Below are 19,862 nucleotides of genomic sequence, written 5' to 3'. Positions count from 1 at the left end.
AATAATAATAATAATAATAACAACAACAACAACAACAACAACACACAGTTCCTAGGTCCTTGGTTAGGACTTAAGCGGTTGAGCTACCAACCAGCCCCAAAGGCTGTGAATTTCACCAAAGATTAACCACATGATAACAATAATAATAACACACAGTTCCTAGGTCCTTGGTTAGGACTCAAGCGGTTGAGCTACCAACCAGCCCCAAAGGCTGTGTATTTCACCAAAGATTAACCACATGATAATAATAATAAAGTCCAAAGCAGTCGCAAAGCAAAAGCTACCTATTCAGGTTGGATGGGGAAAAGTCGTGAAAACTGAAGTTATGTTTTATGCTTGCTCAATGACTTCTTTTTTCCCCCACGGATTTCTCCAGCAGAATTTCCATGGAATGATTTTGTTTTCTCTCGTAGGAGGAAAGACGCTCCGAACATGTGCTCTTCGGACACCTGGGATCTACGGTCCGGGAGGGAACAAAAACATGTCCCGCTTGATCGTAGGCATTGCTTTTCTGACCTTTGAACGGGATTTAAATCCGGATGCTTGGCAACAGACTCCTATTTATGACGGTTGCAGCGTCCTGGGGAGGGATGGGTGGGTGTCACGAGATCCCCTTTTGCGAGACCGTCTGAGTCACTGTGGGGAAGGGTTCCACCACAAAACCGCGGTAGACAAAAGCGCGGTCGACGAAAGCGCGTATGTGACGTCATCACAGCGCGACGAAAAAGATCGAAAAATGTAAAAATAAAGCGAAAACCTTACCCTAACCCCCCCAAACCTAACCCTAAACCTAACCCTTAACCTAACGAAAAACGTAACGCTTAACCTTAACCTAACGCTAAACGTAACGCTAACGCTCTAAACCTAACCCTAACCCTTAACCTAACCCTAACCCTAACCCTAAACCTAACCCTTACCTTTATGTGAATCGGCTTGCTGTAATTTTATTTTTATTTCAATTTTTCGATCTTTTTCGTCGCGCTGTGATGACGTCACATACGCGCTTTCGTCGACCACGCTTTTGTGGACCGCGGTTTTGACGGGTCACGGTGGGGAAGCCAGATTGCACTTCACCACCGCGTGACTAATTGCACCGCTGCAGTGGTTCACTTAGCAAAAGGTGGCGAGGAAAGTTGTATATCGGGACAGAAAGCCAGTTAACAGATGTCTCACTTTGTGTTCTGACTTAGGCTTCACCAAATCACGAAGCAGACTCCTTGTCCCGAAAAAAAAAAAACCCTTTTATTTGGCTCGTGGGGCTCATGCCTTCCTTCCTTCCTTCCTTCCTTCCTTCCTTCCTTCCTTCCTTCCTTCCTTCCTTCCTTCCCACTTTCCTTTCTTCCTTCCTTTCTTCCTTCCTTCCTTCCTTCCCGCTTTCCTTTCTTCCTTCCTTTCTTTCTTTCTTCCTTCCTTCCTTCCTTCCTTCCCTCCCTCCTTCCTTCCTTCCTTCCCTCCCTCTTTCCTTCCTTCCTTCCCGCTTTCCTTTCTTCCTTTCTTCCTTCCTGCCTTAGTTGTATTTCATCCCACACGGAAATATTGGATGGCTTTTTCCTGTTTCTTTTCCGTAGAAAAGTATCCAGTGCTATTTTCGGTACTTCACCTTTGATACCACAGGGACCTGGATGAACTGGATTCATATTTGTAATCTAATTCAAGCTTACTTCCTCGCCGAAAAAGCTCTAACAGCAGAGAGAAATTTCATTGCTGTAAGTAGTCCATTTCCAGTGACATGCGGTGAGCTTCATGGCCGGTGAGGCAAGCGCAAAAGACCCGCTGACTTCAACTCCCAGAATTCCTCCTCCAGTCATGTTGCGATGACGTCATCTGCATGGATCTGCTCCACTTCGCTTTATTCACGGGGGGCGGGAGGGCTGCCGCTAAAGATGCCGACAAGCCCCCGCCACCACCAGAATAACTGCTGCTGCCTCCTCCTCCAACAGCACCACCACATTTGCTGCCCGGCGCTGTGGCCTTTTTTCCTGCTCCCGCCCCCTCCCGCGGACTCATGGCTCCTCAAAAGCACGGTGGAGGAGGAGGGGGCAGGGGTAATGTGGAGCCCAGCTCAGGTGCTCCGAGGGAAGGGGGAGACGCCGCTGCCACGGGCGTGGGCGCCGGTGAGACCTTTGCCGGCTTCATCTCAGCCGCAGCGTCGGGCGGCAAATCCGGCAGTGCTGTTGGAGGAGGAGGAGGAGGAGGTGGCAGCAGATATTCCGGTGGCAGTGGGGGCTTTGGGGCTTCACCTCAGCCGCAGTGCCGGGCGCAAGCGGCTAAGACTGGCTGCCCACAAAGGACCTCCCCGGGCTTGCTTTGCTGAACACGGGGCGACTGAGGCTAGTTTGAGTGGGCGCGGCCAGCGCAAACTACCGTCAGTCGCCCCATACTCATCAAAACAAGTTTGGGGAGGTCATTTGTGGGCGGCCAGTCTTAGCCGCCTGCAAAGGACTTCCCCGCGCTTGCTTTGCTGAACACGGGGTGACTGATGGTAATGAGCGGCGCAGCCGGCACCTAGGAGGTCCTAGGAGACCTGCTGTGCCGCATAAGCTCCTGCTGCCGTCCCCGCACCCATGCTAAGTAGATTTTCTGAGGCAGCCGCGCACCTTAGAGGGAACATTGGCTCCATCCCGGCGGGCAGAGAGGGCGAGGGAGGACTGGAGGAGACGGGCGGGTGGACGGCGAAGCGAGGCTGCTCGGGCGGCTGAGGCAATGCTGCCCCTCGTTCCCCAGGCTGGCTCAGCCGCCCGAGCAGCCTTGCTTTGCCGCCTGTCCATCGCCTCCAGTCCTCCCTCGCCCTCTCCTCCCACCGGGATGGAGCACATCAAGCATGTCCCCCTGAATGGCTGGCCCGGAAGGCATGCTGGCACTTTAAAGTGCATGGCGCCTCTGCCCGCCATAGAGCGAAACATGTCCTGGTTTGTGGCCGGGAGGCATGCTGGCACTTTAAAGTGCATGCCGCCACCCCGGCCATACAGCGGGGTGGCGGCATGCACTTTAAAGTGCCCAGCGTGCCTCCTGGCCACAAACCAGGACATGTTTCACTCTATGGCAGGCCGAAAAATGAAAAATAAAAATAAATGTGCCAGCCCGCACGCCAGCTGCGTCAAAAATGCAAGATTTGGTCTAGCCAGGGCCAGGCAGGCTAGGATAGTTGCTGCTAGAGTCACCACGTGGATGACTCTGCTTAAATGTTTTTAAAAAGCCTCTAAACCAAGTGCCCTCTGCAGGAGGAGGCGAGAGAATCATGTGCCTCCTTTGCATAAGGAATTTTTCGCTTTTTAACCCTTGCTTAACTCTTCAAAGGTGAAAAATCCCTTATGCAAAGGAGGCCCCTAGTTCTCTCGCCTCCCTCTACAGTTAGCACTAAGCAGACTCAGAGAGTCACTGTGACTTGGAGTCTGGCAGCAACTTCCTTGGCCTTTTTAATTATTTTAAAAATTTTTTCCTTTTTCCTCATGAGACTGGTGAGGCCGCGCCTCCCCTGCCTCCAGTGACTGCACGTCCCTCTCCATTTCTGATGTAATGTTGGGTCCATTTTGACCAAGAGGACAAGGGCATCTGGCCTGGGGGGGGGGAGAGAGACTTCTCTTCTCTCATTCCTTCTTTTTATTTTTCTCCAGAGTGGTCAAGCCTATTTTATACATGATGGAGAGAAGGTCAATTTTTTCAAATGGACATCAGTTCTGGTAAGACCCTTTTCTTGCTTGAGGAAATCTTTTGAGAATAGGCCAGGTCTTCAGGTTTATTCTATAACAGGGGTCTCCAACTTGGCAACCTTAAGACCTGTGGACTTCAACTCCCAGAATTCCCCAGCCAGCCTTTGCTTTCTTGCCATTCCATCACTTAACAGATTTATTCTGTGCTTCTTGTGCCATTAAGGTTACTGATTCAACCAACTTTCCAGTGGAAGAGAGTATCTCCAGCTCGGGTTTGAGCTGTGGTGTCCCTGGTATTTTCTGAGCTTGGTTGATTGCTCACAATCAATGTTGAAACTAAATTGAATTTGGTTTACTCTGTCCATAAATTATATAATTAAGCAATCTGAGATGTTAGCATCTTAGACTGAGCTAATTCCACGGTTCACCGACAAAAGGGCGAACGACAAAACCGCGCACGACTAAACCGCGGTGATAAAACCGCGTGTTGTAAAGCGCTCCGACGAATGAGCACTGAATCGCGCCGACAACAGCGCGACAACAGAAGCACGCTGTAAAACTAAACCTAACCCTAACCCTAAACCTAACCCTAAATGTAACGCTAACCCTAACCCTAAAACTAACCCTAAACATAACGCTAAACTTAACCCTAAACCTAACCCTAAACCTAACCCTTACCTTAACTTAAATCGCCCCTCTGTCGACTGAAATCGCCCTTCTGTCTCCGTGCTGTTGTCGCCGCGTTGTTGTCGTCGCGTTGATGACGTCGCGGTTTAGTCGGCACGGTTTTGTCGTTCGCCCTTTTGTCAGGTCACAAATTCCACAAACATTAGAGAATTCCTGGAAGTTTGACATGCAGACAAATCAGCTACTGATGAACACTTAAAGAGAAACCATATACACACTGTTCAAAAGAGACAATTTTTTAAAAAAACCCTAGAAGGAAACAAGAAATAGAACACATCGTCTCCAGCATTCAGCAGCCAGATAAGCAGGGATTAATACCAGAGAAACAATCGAGTAGAAAACAATACCCTAATGACGGAATTACCAAGGAAAAACCCACACACCTCACCAATACTGGCAAGATAAGTAAGTAAGTAAATAGTTACTTATAGTAAATAGTTGGCAAACTCTAAGTGACCTTAAGTGACAATGCTATCTAGATGCATAATACCTGCAAGCAAGAAACCAAGATCAGAAGGAATTAAACTAACATTGCTGGCGTGAGAATCTCTAGCTCCCAATCCACATTGTGAGAAGAGAGCTGAGTTAGCCTGCGGTGGCAGAAAATTAGGAGTTTATACACCTGATGAAGGGAGCTCACAGAAGCTTCTGCCTTTTAAGAAAGTTTGTTACTTGGAAAAGTGGTTACTCCCTTCTCTGGAATTCTACCTCCTAAGGTAAATCTAGTTGCGGTATTGACGTTGAATTCACCATGGTGTAGAAAACATGTCTATTTATTTTCTGTCCCTTACAGTATGAAAAGCTGGGCCTTGCGAAGCCAAGACTGATTCTGCCTAAGTGTGTTTTGGAAATCGTAGGTAATTAAAATATTTCATTTTTGAAGCTTTAGCATCCTTTTTAGGCCTGTCTCGTCTAGGAAATCTCCAATGGCATTGAGATTCTTTTACTCGTGAATCAGTCAATCCAGGCGGCTCCCGATTTACGAACACAAGTGAGCCCTTCTGTTGCTAAGAAGGACAGTTTCTTGCCACAGTTGTTAAGTGAATCCCTGCCGTTGTTAACGTTAGCAACCTGGTTGTTAAATGAATCTCGCTTCCCCTTTGACTTTGCTCGTGAGAAGGTTGCAAAAGGGGATTGCGGGACTCTCCGGGACACCGCAGCAATCGTCATAAATAGGAGTCCTTTGCCGAGGGTCCACAGGGAAGTGCGACCACAGCGAAGCTGCAATGGTTGTAAGTGTGAAAAACGGCCTTAAGTCGCTTAATTTACAACAGTTCATTTAGTGTCTGTTCAAAGTTACAGCACTGAAAAAAGAGACTTTTTTTCACACTTTACAACTTTTTAGCACCCTCCCTGCTCATGTGATCAAAGTTCTCAGAGGTATAAATGAAAAATAAATAAACATTCATTCTTATTGGGTATTCTACCAGAGAAATAGCAATAGCAATAGCAATAGTTAGGCTTATATACCGCTTCATAGGGCTTTCAGCCCTCTCTAAGCGGTTTACAGAGTCAGCATATTGCCCCCAACAACAATCTGGGTCCTCATTTTACCCACCTCGGAAGGATGGAAGGCTGAGTCAACCTTGAGCCTGGTGGGATTTGAACAGCCAAACTGCTGAACTGCAGTGCTGAATTTAACCACTGCGCCACCTCGGCTCTTGTATAGTAAAGAAGATTCATGTTTGATTGTACAAACAATAGCTAGAATTGTATTTGCACAAAATTGGAAAGCAGACAAAATCCCATCAGAATGGGAGGTAATAAAGAAGATATTAGAATGTGCAGAAATGAACAGGTTGACATTGAGAATAAAGGACAAAGAGGAATCAGTGAACTACAACGCATGGGAGTGATTTTAGGAGTGGCTTGGAAAAAAAGATATAAATAGAAAGAAAAAGGAACAAAACATGAAATAAATAACTCAGATGACACATTATTAAATCAGGGGGAGGGGAAATAAGAAAATATGAAAATGTAAATACACAGGCGGAAAAATGATATGAACTGGCAAAAGTTAAATAGCAATTATAAGAATGTATCTTTAAGAATGAATTTGAAAGGAAAATTTAAAAAATCTTTTTTACAAAAACAAAGTTCAGATGTTTGGCAACTGGTTCATATTTACGACGGTTGCAGTGACTTGGGGGTCACGTGATTTCCCCCCCCTTTAGGACCTTCTGACAAGCAAAATCCATGGGGAAGCCAAGTTCACTTAACAACCAGTCTTACTGACTTATCAACCGCAGTGATTCACTTAGCACCTACCACTTAACTGTGGTAGGAAAGTTCGTAAAATGGGGCAAAACTCTACTAACAAAGGTCTCACTCAATAGCAGAAATTGTGGACTCCATCGTGGTCATAAGCCCAAGACTACCTGTATAGGGCTTCCTGCCTGAGCAGGGGGTTGGACTAGAAGACCTCCAAAGTCCCTTCCAACTCCGTTATTCTGTTCTGTTCTCTTTATTGGTCAATAATATTGTGTGATTCGACACACAAGGAATTTGTCTCTGGTGCATAAACTCTCAGTGTACCCACATACGACAATGATAAGCCATAGATCCTAAATCACAGTAGTTCCAATCATTAATCGTAAGATACAGACCACTAGTGATAAAACATAAGATAGCAATAGCACTTAGACTTATATACCGCTTCACAGTGTTTTTCACAGCCCTCTCTAAGCGGTTTACAGAGTCAGCCTTTTGCCCCCAACAATCTGGGTCCTCATTTGACCCACCTAGGAAGGACGGAAGGCTGAGTCAACCATGCGGCCCATGAGGATCGAACTGCGGACAGTCGGCAGAGCCAGCCAGCAATGCACCATTCTAACCACTGTGCCACCAGGAAGGAGAATGAGATAGGAAATAAGAGGGAAGAGAGGGAGGGAGGAAGGAAGGAAGGAGGGAGGGAGGGAAGGAAGGAAGGAGAGAGAGAGAGAAGGAAAAGCAATAGCCCTTAGACTTATATCCCGCTTCGTAATGCTTTTACAGCCCTCTCTAAGCAGTTTACAGAGTCAGCCTCTTGCCCCCAACAATCTGGGTCCTCATTTTACCCACCTCAGAAGGACGGAAGGCTAAGTCAACCTTGAGCCTGGTGAGATTCAAAGGGCCAAATTGCAGTCAGCCGGCAGTCAGCAGAAGTATCCTGCAGTACTGCACTCTGACCACTGCGCCACCGCGGCTCATAGATACCCATAGGAGAAGATAGTAGGAAAGATGAGAAGATGAGAAATGAGAGATATAACACGGGCAATACAGCCAACCTACATGATATGTGGGGAGATCTGGCCCATACGAGCCGAGGTGGCGCAGTGGGTAGAGTGCAGCACTGCAGGCCACTTCAGCTGACTGCTAGTTCTGCAGTTCGGCTGTTCAAATCTCACCGGCTCAGGGTTGACTCAGCCTTCCATCCTTCCGAGGTGGGTAAAATGAGGACCCGGATTGTTGTTGGGGGCAATATGCTGACTCTGTAAACCGCTTAGAGAGGGCTGAAAGCCCTATGAAGCGATATATATATGTCTAACTGCTATTGTTATTGCTATATAATTGCCAAGGATCGGACACAATTGAATGGATAACATCATCGTCGCATTCTCCACCCTTCCATTTGCTAACCAAAGCTCTACCATGTGGTATCCAGGGGTGGGTTTCAGGCGGTTCGCGGGGGTCCCCGTGAACCGGTTGGTCGGCGAACCCGGAAGTAAGTAACTTCCGGGAACGCCGAAGGATCCACCCGCCCGCCCGCGTTTCTTACCCGGTTTTGACGAGTTCTGCGCTTCCACGCATGCGCAGAACGCATACAGCACCTGCGCGATCCTCCAGGAGCAGCTGGAGCATCGCACAGGCGCTAGTACGCATGCGTGCACTGCGCGCATGCACGAGGATGCCGCCGGCCCCGTTCCAACCGAACCGGTTGGAACGGGGCGAGAAACCCACCCCTGGTGGTATCCATGTGCTGTCAATGCTTAGAGAGGCTGGTGCTCTGTTTGTGGTTTGGCAACTCCCAGTTGATTGCAATTCACGGAATGTTTAATCACCTGGGACAGGTAGCTGTCCCTGCCTTCAGGACCCAAAGATTCCCATCAGCGCTTTGTGATCTCTTAACTAAGACAGGCCGATCTAATGGGTTCTTTCCCACGTGTTCTTAAGTCTGGATTGATTCACAGATCCCTTGATTTCCCCCCCTCCTCCCCAACCACCCTTTAAGTCTTGAATCTTCTTTCTCCTACAGTTACCTTGGCAGAATACCTGTCCTGGATGCTTAACCCTATTTTTAACTTCGTACCGTTCCTGAACAGAACAGAGGTAAACAAACAAACAACTCACAACTTTTCTGCTTACGCTAGCAACCCCAAAGAACTAATTGGGATATGAGCAGAGATTGCTAACTCTCCTTACTTTCGTCCAACTGGGGTTACTTAACCCAAGGGCGGGAAACTGTCGTTAAGAGGTAACCTGCGGTTTTGAGATAATGGTTATTCAAAAGACATGATGTCACAGTAGAGATGGGTTCCTACCAGTTCACACCAGTTCGGTAGAACCAGTTCGTCAAATCTACCGAACCGATTAGAAGAGGTTCCACCAGTGGACCCGGAAAGCAGGCCACACCTACAGAAGAGGTTCCAAAAACATTTGAAACCCACCACTTGCACGCACCCCCCCCACACACACAGACTCACACAGAGAGAGAAAGAGAGAGAGAGGAAGAAAGAAAGAAAGAAAAAAAGAAAAGAAAGAAAAAGTGAGAGTGATGAAAGAAAAAAAGGAAAAAGGGACAGAGAGACAAAAGGAAGGAAAGAGAGAGAGAGAGAGAGAACACATGGCCGGCAAGCCACTCCCACCAGGTCACATGGCTGGCAAGCCACTCCCACAAAGGAGGCCACACCCACAGATTAGGTCCGAATTTTTTTTGAAACCTACCACTGTGCCACAGGTAGTCCTTGACAAATGACTGGGAGGGAATCTGTTCATTATGTGACCAAGGTTGTAAAATGGGTCAGTTGCGTGGCGATGACTGAAGAGGGGACTCAACTGTCACAGCTTTGAATCCGTTGTAAGTCTCCTTTTGGGGAGGGTTGGTTGTAAGTCAAGGACTTCTCTTCCCTTCCCTTCTTCATTCTAATATTTATTCTGTTCTATTCTATTCTATTCCATTCCAATTCCATTTCCATTTCCAATTCCAATTCCATTTCCATTTCCAATTGCAATTCCATTTCCAATTCCTATTCTATTCCCATTCCCATTCCCTATTCTATTTCTATTTCAATTCTATTTCTATTTCTATTTCTATTATTTCTATTTCTATTTCTATTTCTATTTCTATTTCTATTTCCGTTCCGTTCCGTTCCGTTCCGTTCCGTTCCATTCCATTCCATTCCATATCCTAATCCTAATTCTAATCCTAATCCTATCCTAATCCTATCCTAATTCTAATCTTCCTCCTAATCTACTCTATTCATCTCCTTCTGGAGAACAACCAACCAACTTTTATGGACTGGTGGCGTGGTAATAATCCATAATAATTGGAAGAAACTCTGGTTCAAAAGAGCCCCCGTTTCAATTCTACATTACTGTCTGCCTCTTACTGAAACTCGTGAAGCCTGAAGGTTTTAATGAAATTAATTAGTTCGGGGGGGGGGGGAAGGGCCCTCCTGATTCAGAGCCACTCTAACCTGACCCAGTTTTCCTCTTCCAGGGTTTGAGACCTTTGCAACACCTTTGTTGTTGCTCAGAGTAGGAACCAGAGGATGGTTTTGTGACACAACATTTATAAATACAGTCTTAAGCCCAAGCCGTAGGCTGTTTTTAGTCTTCCAGTTGCAAGATAGCACCCCAAATATTTCTTCATTCACCAAAGCAGGAGATGCCCTCAAGATTAGCTTTTCTATTCAAGAATTTACACCATCCTGTCAAAACTTGCCAAAGGGTCCTTGTTGCCTGGCCAGCTGACTGTACCAGTAACCCATTCATTTAGTGTTCGAAGACTTCAGTTAGTCCAGAACGCAGCCGCGCGAGCGATTGTGGGTGCACCCACGTACACCCACGTCACACCTATCCGCGAGCTGCACTGGCTACCCATTAGTCTCCGGACCTGCTTCAAGGTGCTGGTCGTTACCTATAAAGCCCTACATGGCATCGGACCTGGGTACCTGAGAGACCGCCTCCTGCCGATTACCTCCCATAGACCGATTAGTAGATCTCACAGGTTAGGTCTCCTCCGGATTCCATCTGCCAGCCAATGTCAGCTGGTGACTCCCCGGGGGAGAGCCTTCTCTGTCGCAGCTCCAGCCCTCTGGAATGACCTCCCCGTGGAGATCCGGACCCTTACGACCCTCCCGGCCTTCTGCAAAGCCACCAAGTCCTGGCTGCTCCAGCAGGCCGGGGGGCTTGTGAAACATCCAGCCCCACAGAAACTGTGAATGTTGCATTTTTTAAAGTGTTGTCTTTGTCTATTTATCCCCCTTCCCTTGTCTATTGTGAGCTGCCCGGAGTCCTTCGGGAGTGGGCGGCATACAAGACAAATAAACTAAACTAACTAAACTAAACTAGTGATTGTCCGAACTTACAACAGCAGTGAAAAAAGACAATTTTTCACACTTACCACCAGGGGTGAAATGCTACCGGTTCGGCCTGATTCGCACGAACCGGTAGTTTAAAAAAAATGCTTTAAAAAGTAAAACAAAAGTTCCAATGATCAGCTCTGTGACAGTCAGCTGTGGGGTGCGATCGGAACTTTTAAAAACCTTTTCTTCGGCTTTTTGTTTTAACTACCTCTTCGCCTGTACCAGTAGTAAAAAAAAAAAAAAATGCTTCCGACGATCAGCTGTGTCGTGCAAACTTTTTAAAACTCTTTTTTAGCCTTGTTTTTATAATTGATCAGCTGTGGGACAATCAGCCGTGCCTGATTGTCTGCGAGGTTCCTGCTTGTTGCAAGGGGGCCATTTTGGCGCTTTGGCATTGTGGGTGAGTCAGTTGTGTAGCCTTTGTGTTGTTTCATGTGTAAAGGGGTGATGGTTTGTTTTTTGAGCTCTCTGTGACTCTTGTGAGGTTGCTGCTTGTTGCAAGGGGCCATTTTGGGTGAAGGGACCATTTTGGGTGAGCCGAGGTGGCGCAGTGGTTAAATGCAGCACTGCAGGCTACTTCAGCTGACTGCAGTTCTGCAGTTCGGCTGTTCAAATCTCACCGGCTCAGGGTTGACTCAGCCTTCCATCCTTCTGAGGTGGGTAAAATGAGGACCCGGATTGTTGTTGTGGTACTTTGCTCAATAGTAGTAACTGTGAGAGGGATCTTGGAGTCCTAGTGGACAACCATTTAAAAAGGAGCCAGCCGTGTGCAGCAGCTGCCAAAAAAGCCAACACAGTTCTAGGCTGCATCAACAGAGGGATAGAATCAAGATCCCGCCAAGTGTTAAGACCACTTTATAATGCCTTGGTAAGGCCACACTTGGAATACGGCATCCAGTTTTGGTCGCCACGATGTAGAAAAGATGTGGAGACTCTGGAAAGAGTGCAGAATGTTGGAGAGGTGCTACAAAGGAAGGAACCAGCAAGGAACCTTCTACCATATGTGGTGGACTTGTATCAAAGCCAGAGAATAAAGAAAGGAATGGCTAGAACAAATTACAGAACAAAAGATTGAATGGAAACCGGAACAACTCATATTGGGCATATTAGGCAGAGGTGGGTTCCTACCAGTTCGCACCTATTCGGTAGAACCGGTTTGTCAAATCTACCGAACCGGTTAGAAGAGGTTCCACCAATGGACCCGGAAAGCCGGCCACACCTACAGAAGAGGTTCCAACATTTTTTGAAACCCACCACTGGTCCTTGGATATGATTATTCTACACTATCATGCTCCTATTTATAAAACTTAGGGCCTCTGTGAAAGGTAAGGATGACTACTGCGTTTGTGGTGCAATCAGAACGTTGCGTGTGTTGAAGTTGCTTTAACGCAAACCAAAGATGCCTTTAAAAAAACAAGTTTCCATCATATTCTTATGCATGCCAGTGCTGTGTGTGAGGTCATTTAAGGTGGTTCTGACAAGTGTCATCAGCATCTTCATATCCGGTCACATGGGCGGCAAGCCACTCCCGCAAAGGAGGCCATACCCACAGAGTAGGTTCGAACAATTTTTGAAACCCATCACTGATATTAGGTGATAAAAAAATCCCAATATATAATACTACATATATTAACTTGCGACAAGAATAGTATTCGCTCAAAATTGGAAACAGAATAATATCCCTTCAGATCAGGGATGGGTTTCAACTGGTTCGCGGCGGTCCCTGCGAACCGGTTGGTCGGCGAACCCGGAAGTAAGTAACTTCCGGGAACGGTGAAGGGCGCGCCCGCCCGCCTGCGGTCCTTACCCGGTTTTGACGAGTTCTGCGCTTCTACGCATGCGCAGGACGCATACAGCGCCTGCATGATCCTCCAGGAGCAGCTGGAGCGTCGCACAGACGCTAGTACGCGTGCGTGCACCCCGCACGTGCACAAGGATGCCGCCGGCCCCATTCCAACCGAACCGGTTGGAACGGGGCGAGAAACCCACCCCTGCTTCAGATGCAATGATAATAAGAAAGATACTTGAGTGTGCAGAGATGGATAGGTTGACCACGGAATTGAAGGATAGAGAAGAATCTAAGTATTATAAAATGTGGAATAGATGGTATGAATGATTGGATGATAGACGCAAGATACTGCATAAGAATTAAGTATTACCTACTGCAAATATGATAACCTTGGATACATCTGTAAATATTACCATATTCTAAGCGACTATATAATATGAAGTATATTAGAGGATATCGAAATAGAGCTTATGTAAAAATTATTTTTAAAAAAAAGAGTGCAGAGAAAAGCAACAAAGAGGATTAGGGGACTGGAGGCTAAAACCTACGAAGAACGGTTGCAGGAACTGGGTATGTCTAGTTCAGTGGTAGTCAACCTTTTTCTACTTACCGCCCACTAATGGATCTTTCTTGATGGAAAAATTTCCTTACCGCCCACCAGTTTTTGCACAAGTGCGGAACATGAGCATATTCCTTTTTTTCAGACATGGGTTCTAAATTTGTTTCACAATTTAACAACTACTTTTATGTTTTGATCTGCACTCCACACAGTGCTTTTTTCCCCTCCTCTTTTCCCTTTTATTACAAACAATGCTGTATTAGGTGCCAATTTTTATTAAGTGTCACCATCAAAACAAAATTCCTTTTCCTGCCTTTTTCTTCTTTACCTTTCTTATTGTATTTCACTATATCAAGGATATTTTTTCCCTTTTTTATTTTCTCCTTCTTCTTCCTTTACTTATTTCTTTTATTTTATAAGATAGAAAAACTTAATTTATGAGCCAGACTAAACACTGCTTACTCTCCTCCTTTATTTTATCCCCTTTTCTCTATTTTTCTTTCTTTCTTTCTTTTTGTTGATCTTTTCCTTTTTATCTCCTTTTTTTTTAACCTTCCTTAGGGCAATGTACAAAAGTAAGGCTGAGCTAGTTAGCCCACTTATTATTATTAGCCAACAACAATTCTCTCCTGCCTATAACTTTTCTTTCTCCTATTTTGCAACTGCTCTGCTCCACTTTATTTTATAAGATAGCAAAACTTATCTGCCTGTCCCTGCTATCAGTTTCCACTCCTCCCCTTCCTCTTCCCACGTGTTTGCTTGTTTGCGTGCACGTTGGTTTATTGATGTGTGCGCTGCGCCTGCCCACTCGCTCAAAAGGAGGTTTTAACCTCCGAAGTCCCTACCGCCCACTTGGAATCCCAAAACGCCCACTAGTGGGCGGTAGGGACCAGGTTGACCGTGGCACGACATAACCACGAACGTCAAAAGCGCGCCAACAAAACCGCGGCGCTAAAACCGCGATGTCAAAAGCGCGCCGACAACAGCGCACCGACAGAAGCGCGATTTAAGTTAAGGTAAGGTTTAGGGTTAGGTTTAGGGTTAGGTTTAGGGTTAGGTTTAGGGTTAGGTTTAGGGTTAGGTTTAGGGTTAGGTTTAGGGTTATGTTACAGCGCGCTTCTGTCGGCGCGCTGTTGTCGGCGCGCTTCAGCGCTCATTCGTCTCTGCGGTTTTGACGGCGCGGTTTAGTCACACGCGCTTTTGTCGTACGCGCATTTGAGGTGGAACCCAGGTTGACAACCCATGGTTTAGTTGAATGAAAAGAAAGACTAGGGGAGACATGATAGCAGTCTTCCAATATCTTAGGGGCTTCCCCAAAGAAGAGGGAGCGAAGTTATTCATTTTGTCTTCCCTTTTCTAGGTGGGACATTTGCTTGTTACCTACACTTTTCGGATAGACAAGGCAAGGAAGCAGCTGGGCTTTCATCCAAAGAAATATTCCTTAGCCGACGTGGCGGACGATTATCTCCGAAGAAAATCTATGCATGAAGACAACGGAAGTCCCTCCCCCTAATATTCAGACTTGGCTCAAAGGTGTTCCCCACCCCCACCCCCAAAAAAGGCAGCTGGACTCTCTTTGTTTTTCCTTGAAGACGTTTCGCTTTGAGAAGCTTCTTCCGTTCTGAGTGAACGGTGGAAGGATTTCTATTCCTCGCAGTCATCTGGACGTTAGCGCTCTCTCTGAGAATCGTTGAGGCCACTTGGAGCTTTATCGGATTCTTTTACATTGGGGATTTTAATTCCTCATTGAACAGTTCTCAGGGGGAAAAAAACTTTTTTGCCTATGGAGAACACAGGTAGTCCTCGATTTACGACCACGATTGAGCCCCAAATTCCATGTCGCTAAGCAAGGCAGTTGTTAACTGAGCTTTGCCCACAGGTGGATTCCTACCTGCGTTGATACTGCTTTGTTTTGCTCATGTGGACGCCAGTCTAAAAATTCATTAAAATTATTCCGCACATGCGCAAATACCAGGAAACAAGGAACTAGTTCAGAGGGCGCGGCCAGCCTGGGTCACTGCCAGTTCTACAACCCAGGCCAAAGTAGCACTATCAGTTCTCCCGAACTGATAGGAACCTACCTCTAGCTTTACCCCAGTTTACCACCCTTTTTTGCCACAGTTGTTAAGCGAATCACTGCGGTTGTTAAGGGAATCACCCGGTTGCTAAGTGAACCTGGGAAGGTCGCATACAGTGATCACACATATGACGCTGGGATGCTGCAACTCTCACAAATACAGGCCAGTTTCCAAGTGTCCGAATGTTGATCACTCTTGAAGAACGCTGCAACAATCTTGAGTTTGCAAACTGGTTATGTCCCTTGTTTCAGTGCCACTCTATCTTCGAGCAGTCACTAAATGAATCGTTGTAAGTCAAGGACTACTTGTTAAATGGCTTGGCTTCAGGAAACCAAGAAAACAACCCACCTCAGAGAGCGCCATGGACCCTACAGACGCGGAGCTTGTCGATCAGAAAACTCGGCAGTTCGGCGGTTCGAATCCCTAGCGCCGCATAACGGAGTGAGCCCCCGTGACTTGTCTTTACTGTACTTATTGTCCCAGCTTCTGCCAACCTAGCAATTCGAAAGCACGTTAAAAAATGCAAGGAGAAAAATAGGGACCACCTTTGGTGGGAAGGGAACAGCGTTCCGTGCGCTTCAGCATTGAGTCATGCCAGCCACATGACCACGGAGATGTCTTCAGACAGCACTGGCTCTTCGGCTTTGAAACGGAGATGAGCACCGCCCCCTAGAGTCCGGAATGACTAGCACCACAAGGCCTGTGACCACCTGGGGAGAGCTTTGAAAATAAGGCAATTTTGGGCAGGTAAATGCCTGGATCCAAGTGTCTCTGAGGATGAGCTCCCCTAGGCAGAAGAGGCCTCCGTTTTTAACTGCTGCCATGAGATGTCAGAGAATGACAGAGGTGGAAAGGACCTTTGAGGTCTTCTAGTCCAACCCCTTCTTCTTTCAATAAACGTTATGATTTCTAAGTTTAACAATAAACTGGTGCAAATGTGGTACAAAATCCGATGGTTTTGCTGATGGATTTTTTAAATCTCTCTCTCTCTCTCCTCATTCTCTCTCTCTTTTCCCTCTCCCTTTTCCTCTCTCCCTCTTTCTCTCTCTTCCCCTCCTCTCTTTCACTCTCTCCCCCTCCCTCTGTCTCTCACTTTCTCCCTCTCCCCCTCTTTCCCCCTCCCTCTCTTTCTCTCTTTCTCCCTCTCTCTTTCTCCTCCTCTCTCTCCCCCCTCTCTTTCTCCCCCTCTCTTCCCCTCCCTCCCTCTGTCTCTCACTTTCTCCCTCTCTCTTTCTCCCCCTTTCTCCCCCTCTCTTCCCCTCCCTCTTTCTCTTTCTCCCTCTCTCTTTCTCCCCCTCTCTCTTCCCCTCCCTCTCTTTCTCTTGCTCTTTCTCTCTCCCCCTCACTTCCTTTCTCTCTCTCTCTCTTTCTCTCTCACTTTCTCTCTCCCCCTCCCTCCCTCTCACTTTCTCCCTCCCCGTTTCTACCTCTCTCTCTTCCCCTCCCTCCCTTTCTCTTTTGTTCTCTTTCTCCCTCTCTCCTCTTTCTCTTCCCCGCCCTCCCTCCCTCCCTCCCTCTCTGTCTCTCACTTTCTCCCCCTCCCCCTCTCTTTCTCCTCTCTCTTCCCCTCCCCCTCTCTTTCTCTCTCCCTCCCTCCAAGGCAAGGCCAGCCCTCTCTTCCAAAATCGTGGTGTGCAGGAGGTTGTGGATTTTTGCACTCCCATCCTCATCCCAACAGATCCTGGTATTATCCAGGGATCCAACCAGAATGATATATTAATAGCAGAGTCTTTCTCAACTTCAGGAAATGTGTGGACTCCCACTCCCAGAATTCCCCAGCCAGCACAGTCCACCCATCTTCAAATTCTGAAGGTCAAGAAACACCAGTTTATCCTGGAGTGTGGTGTGTGTGTGTGTGTGCACGCATGTGTGCGTGCGTGTGTGGGTTGGAAGACAGAATTGGAGAACTAATTGGAGGACAGAAAATCCGGAGCGCTGCCTCTTGGAAGGTTGCCTGCCCAGCCCTCAAAAGTGAACTAGTAACTTGGCTTAAGGTTGCTCAAGTGGACCATTAACTTGGCTTACCTTAACGTTCCTCAAGTGGACTAGTAACTTGGCTTAAGGTTGCTCAAGTGGACCATTAACTTGGCTTACCTTAACGTTCCTCAAGTGGACTAGTAACTTGGCTGAACTTTACTCTCAAACGTGGACTAGTAACTTGGCTTAAGGTTGCTCAAGTGGACCATTAACTTGGCTTACCTTAACGTTCCTCAAGTGGACCATTAACTTGGCTTACCTTAATGTTCCTCAAGTGGACTAGTAACTTGGCTGAACTTTACTCTCAAAAGTGGACTAGTAACTTGGCTTAAGGTTGCTCAAGTGGACCATTAACTTGGCTTACCTTAACGTTCCTCAAGTGGACTTGTAACTTGGCTGAACTTTACTCTCAAAAGTGGACTAGTAACTTGGCTTAAGGTTGCTCAAGTGGACCATTAACTTGGCTTACCTTAACGTTCCTCAAGTGGACTAGTAACTTGGCTGAACTTTACTCTCAAACGTGGACTAGTAACTTGGCTTAAGGTTGCTCAAGTGGACCAGTAACTTGGCTTACCTTAATGTTCCTCAAGTGGACTAGTAACTTGGCTGAACTTTACTCTCAAAAGTGGACTAGTAACTTGGCTTAAGGTTGCTCAAGTGGACCATTAACTTGGCTTACCTTCCTCAAGTGGACTAGTAAGTTGGCCGAATGTTAATAATCACAGCAGAAGAAGACTTCCAGTCCATGGAAAAGAAGATACATTGACTAATTGATGTAAACTATTAAACACGGATCTTAGGAAATGCCATCCAACCCAACTCCACCTTTTGACCTGCCTTGATTCGGAATAAAAATATCCTCAACCGGTTGATCCAAGTCTCTTTTCATTAGCTCAAAACTCTTGATGCCTTCCTGGGAGCCGTCCTTTTCCGCCCCTCCCAAGAAGACGCCTCCCCCCCCTGCCTTTTTCAAAGCCCCCCCCCCCGACCCACCCCGGGATCCTGGAGGTCCAAAGGGATAAGAACACGCGCAGTTCCCACGCCCGCGCGCAGACACGCGTGTCGGAGCCTCGCTTCTGCTGGAGTGCGCTTCGGATCCCAGATATACGGCGCGCGGACCCTGCGCGCAGCCGAGCGGGCGTTAGGTTCGCTTCTAGCTTGCGCGCCCCTCCCTCTCTCTCCCACGACCACCGCCCCACGACCGCCGCGGCCCCTGGATGGCTCGGCGTGGCTACCTTGATGGTGGGGGGGTGATATGAGCCGCCGGGGGGGGGTCTCCGCCGCTCAGGAGAGAAGCGGCTGGAGCTGATCGCCTTCCGGGGGGGGGGGGCAATTTGGGGAGGGGGCGCCCGGCTTCGCTGCCCGCCCAGGGTAAACGGAAACTGATCGCTTCGGAGTTGGTGAAACTCAAACTCCCCCGCGGAGGGTTCGTTAGTTAAAGGGAGAAATCGGGGTTTTTCTCTTCCTCCCTCCCTCCCTCTCTCCTTCCCCTATTCCTCTCTTCCCCTCTCCTCCTCTACCTGTCCTTTCATCTCTCCTTCAATCTCTCCCCTCTTTCCTCGTTCATCTCTCCCTCTGTTCTTCTTTGTCCTTCTCTCTCTCCCCCTCTCCTTTTCCCCATCCCTCTCCCTCTCCTCCCATCTCTCCTCCTTTCCCTCTTCCTCTAAGTTTCCTGCCCTCTCCTTTTCCCCATTCATCTCTCTGTGTCCTTCTCCCTTCCCTCTCTCCCTCGCCTCTTCCCTCATCCCTCCCTCTCTCTTCCTCTCTCCCTCCCTTCCCCTCATCCCTCCCTCTCTCCCTTTCACTCTCCCTCTCTCTCAGTCCCTCTCTCCTTCCCCTCTTTCCCCATCCCCGCCTCCCTCTTCCTTCCCCTCCCTCTTTCTCTCACTTCCCCTCTCCCTTCCCCTCCTTCCCTTCCCTCTCTCCCTCCCCTTCCTCCCCCTCTCCTTTTCCCCATTCACCTCTCCTTCCCCATCTCTCTCCATTTCCTTCTCTCCCCCCCTCCTTTCATCCCTCTCTCTCTCCCTTTCACTCTCTCTCTCAGTCCCTCTCTCCTTCCCCTGCCTCTCCTTTCCTTCCCCTCCCTCTTTCTCTCTCCTCCCCTCTCCCTTCCCCTCCTTCCCTTCCCTCTCTCCCTCCCCTTCCTCCCCCTCTCCTTTTTCCCATTCATCTCCCCTTCCTCATCTCTCTCCATCTTCTTCTCTCCCTCCCCTTTCCTCCGCCCTCCCTCTCCTTTCCTTTCTCCTTTACCTCTTTCCCTATCTCTGTCTGTCCTTCCCTCTTTTTCTCCCTCCCCCTCTCTTCCCCTCCCTCCTTCTCCCTCCCTCTCCCTCCCCCCTCTCTTTCTCTCCCTCTTCTCTTTCCCTCTTCTCTCTCCTCTCTCCTCCCTCGGAGAGCACCCCAGTCCCCTCATTTCAACCTGAGTGACGCATATTCTCCTTGAAAGATCAAATAATGTCTGATTCCTCTTATTCCACCTGGGGCAGGTGAGGAGCAGGTGACCTCTTTGCCCCTCTGGGTGGAGACTTGGGGCCTCTGCCATCTTCCCAGCCTGGA

General features: G+C 47.8%; 1 protein-coding gene across 1 annotated transcript in view; it reads left to right on the top strand.

Moving 5' to 3' along the window:
• LOC148042692 (putative short-chain dehydrogenase/reductase family 42E member 2) overlaps window positions 1-14,764 on the top strand; it is a 40,336-nt gene extending 25,572 nt beyond the window's left edge. Inside the window, exons 8-10 of the mRNA XM_087729244.1 lie at window positions 414-496; window positions 1,569-1,706; window positions 14,612-14,764. Of these exons, the coding sequence (XP_087585370.1) occupies window positions 414-496; window positions 1,569-1,706; window positions 14,612-14,764 (374 nt within the window). The remainder of the gene's footprint in view (window positions 1-413; window positions 497-1,568; window positions 1,707-14,611) is intronic.
• The last annotated feature ends 5,098 nt before the right edge of the window (window positions 14,765-19,862 follow it).

The sequence above is a fragment of the Thamnophis sirtalis genome, unplaced genomic scaffold (genome assembly GCF_051295495.1).
Source record: "Thamnophis sirtalis isolate CommonGarterSnake01/CBP01778 unplaced genomic scaffold, rThaSir2_p1.2 scaffold_14, whole genome shotgun sequence".
NCBI classification, from domain to species: Eukaryota; Metazoa; Chordata; class Lepidosauria; order Squamata; family Natricidae; genus Thamnophis; species Thamnophis sirtalis.
Note: the sequence above shows the minus strand (reverse complement) of the source record. Positions and strands in the feature narration are given on the sequence as shown.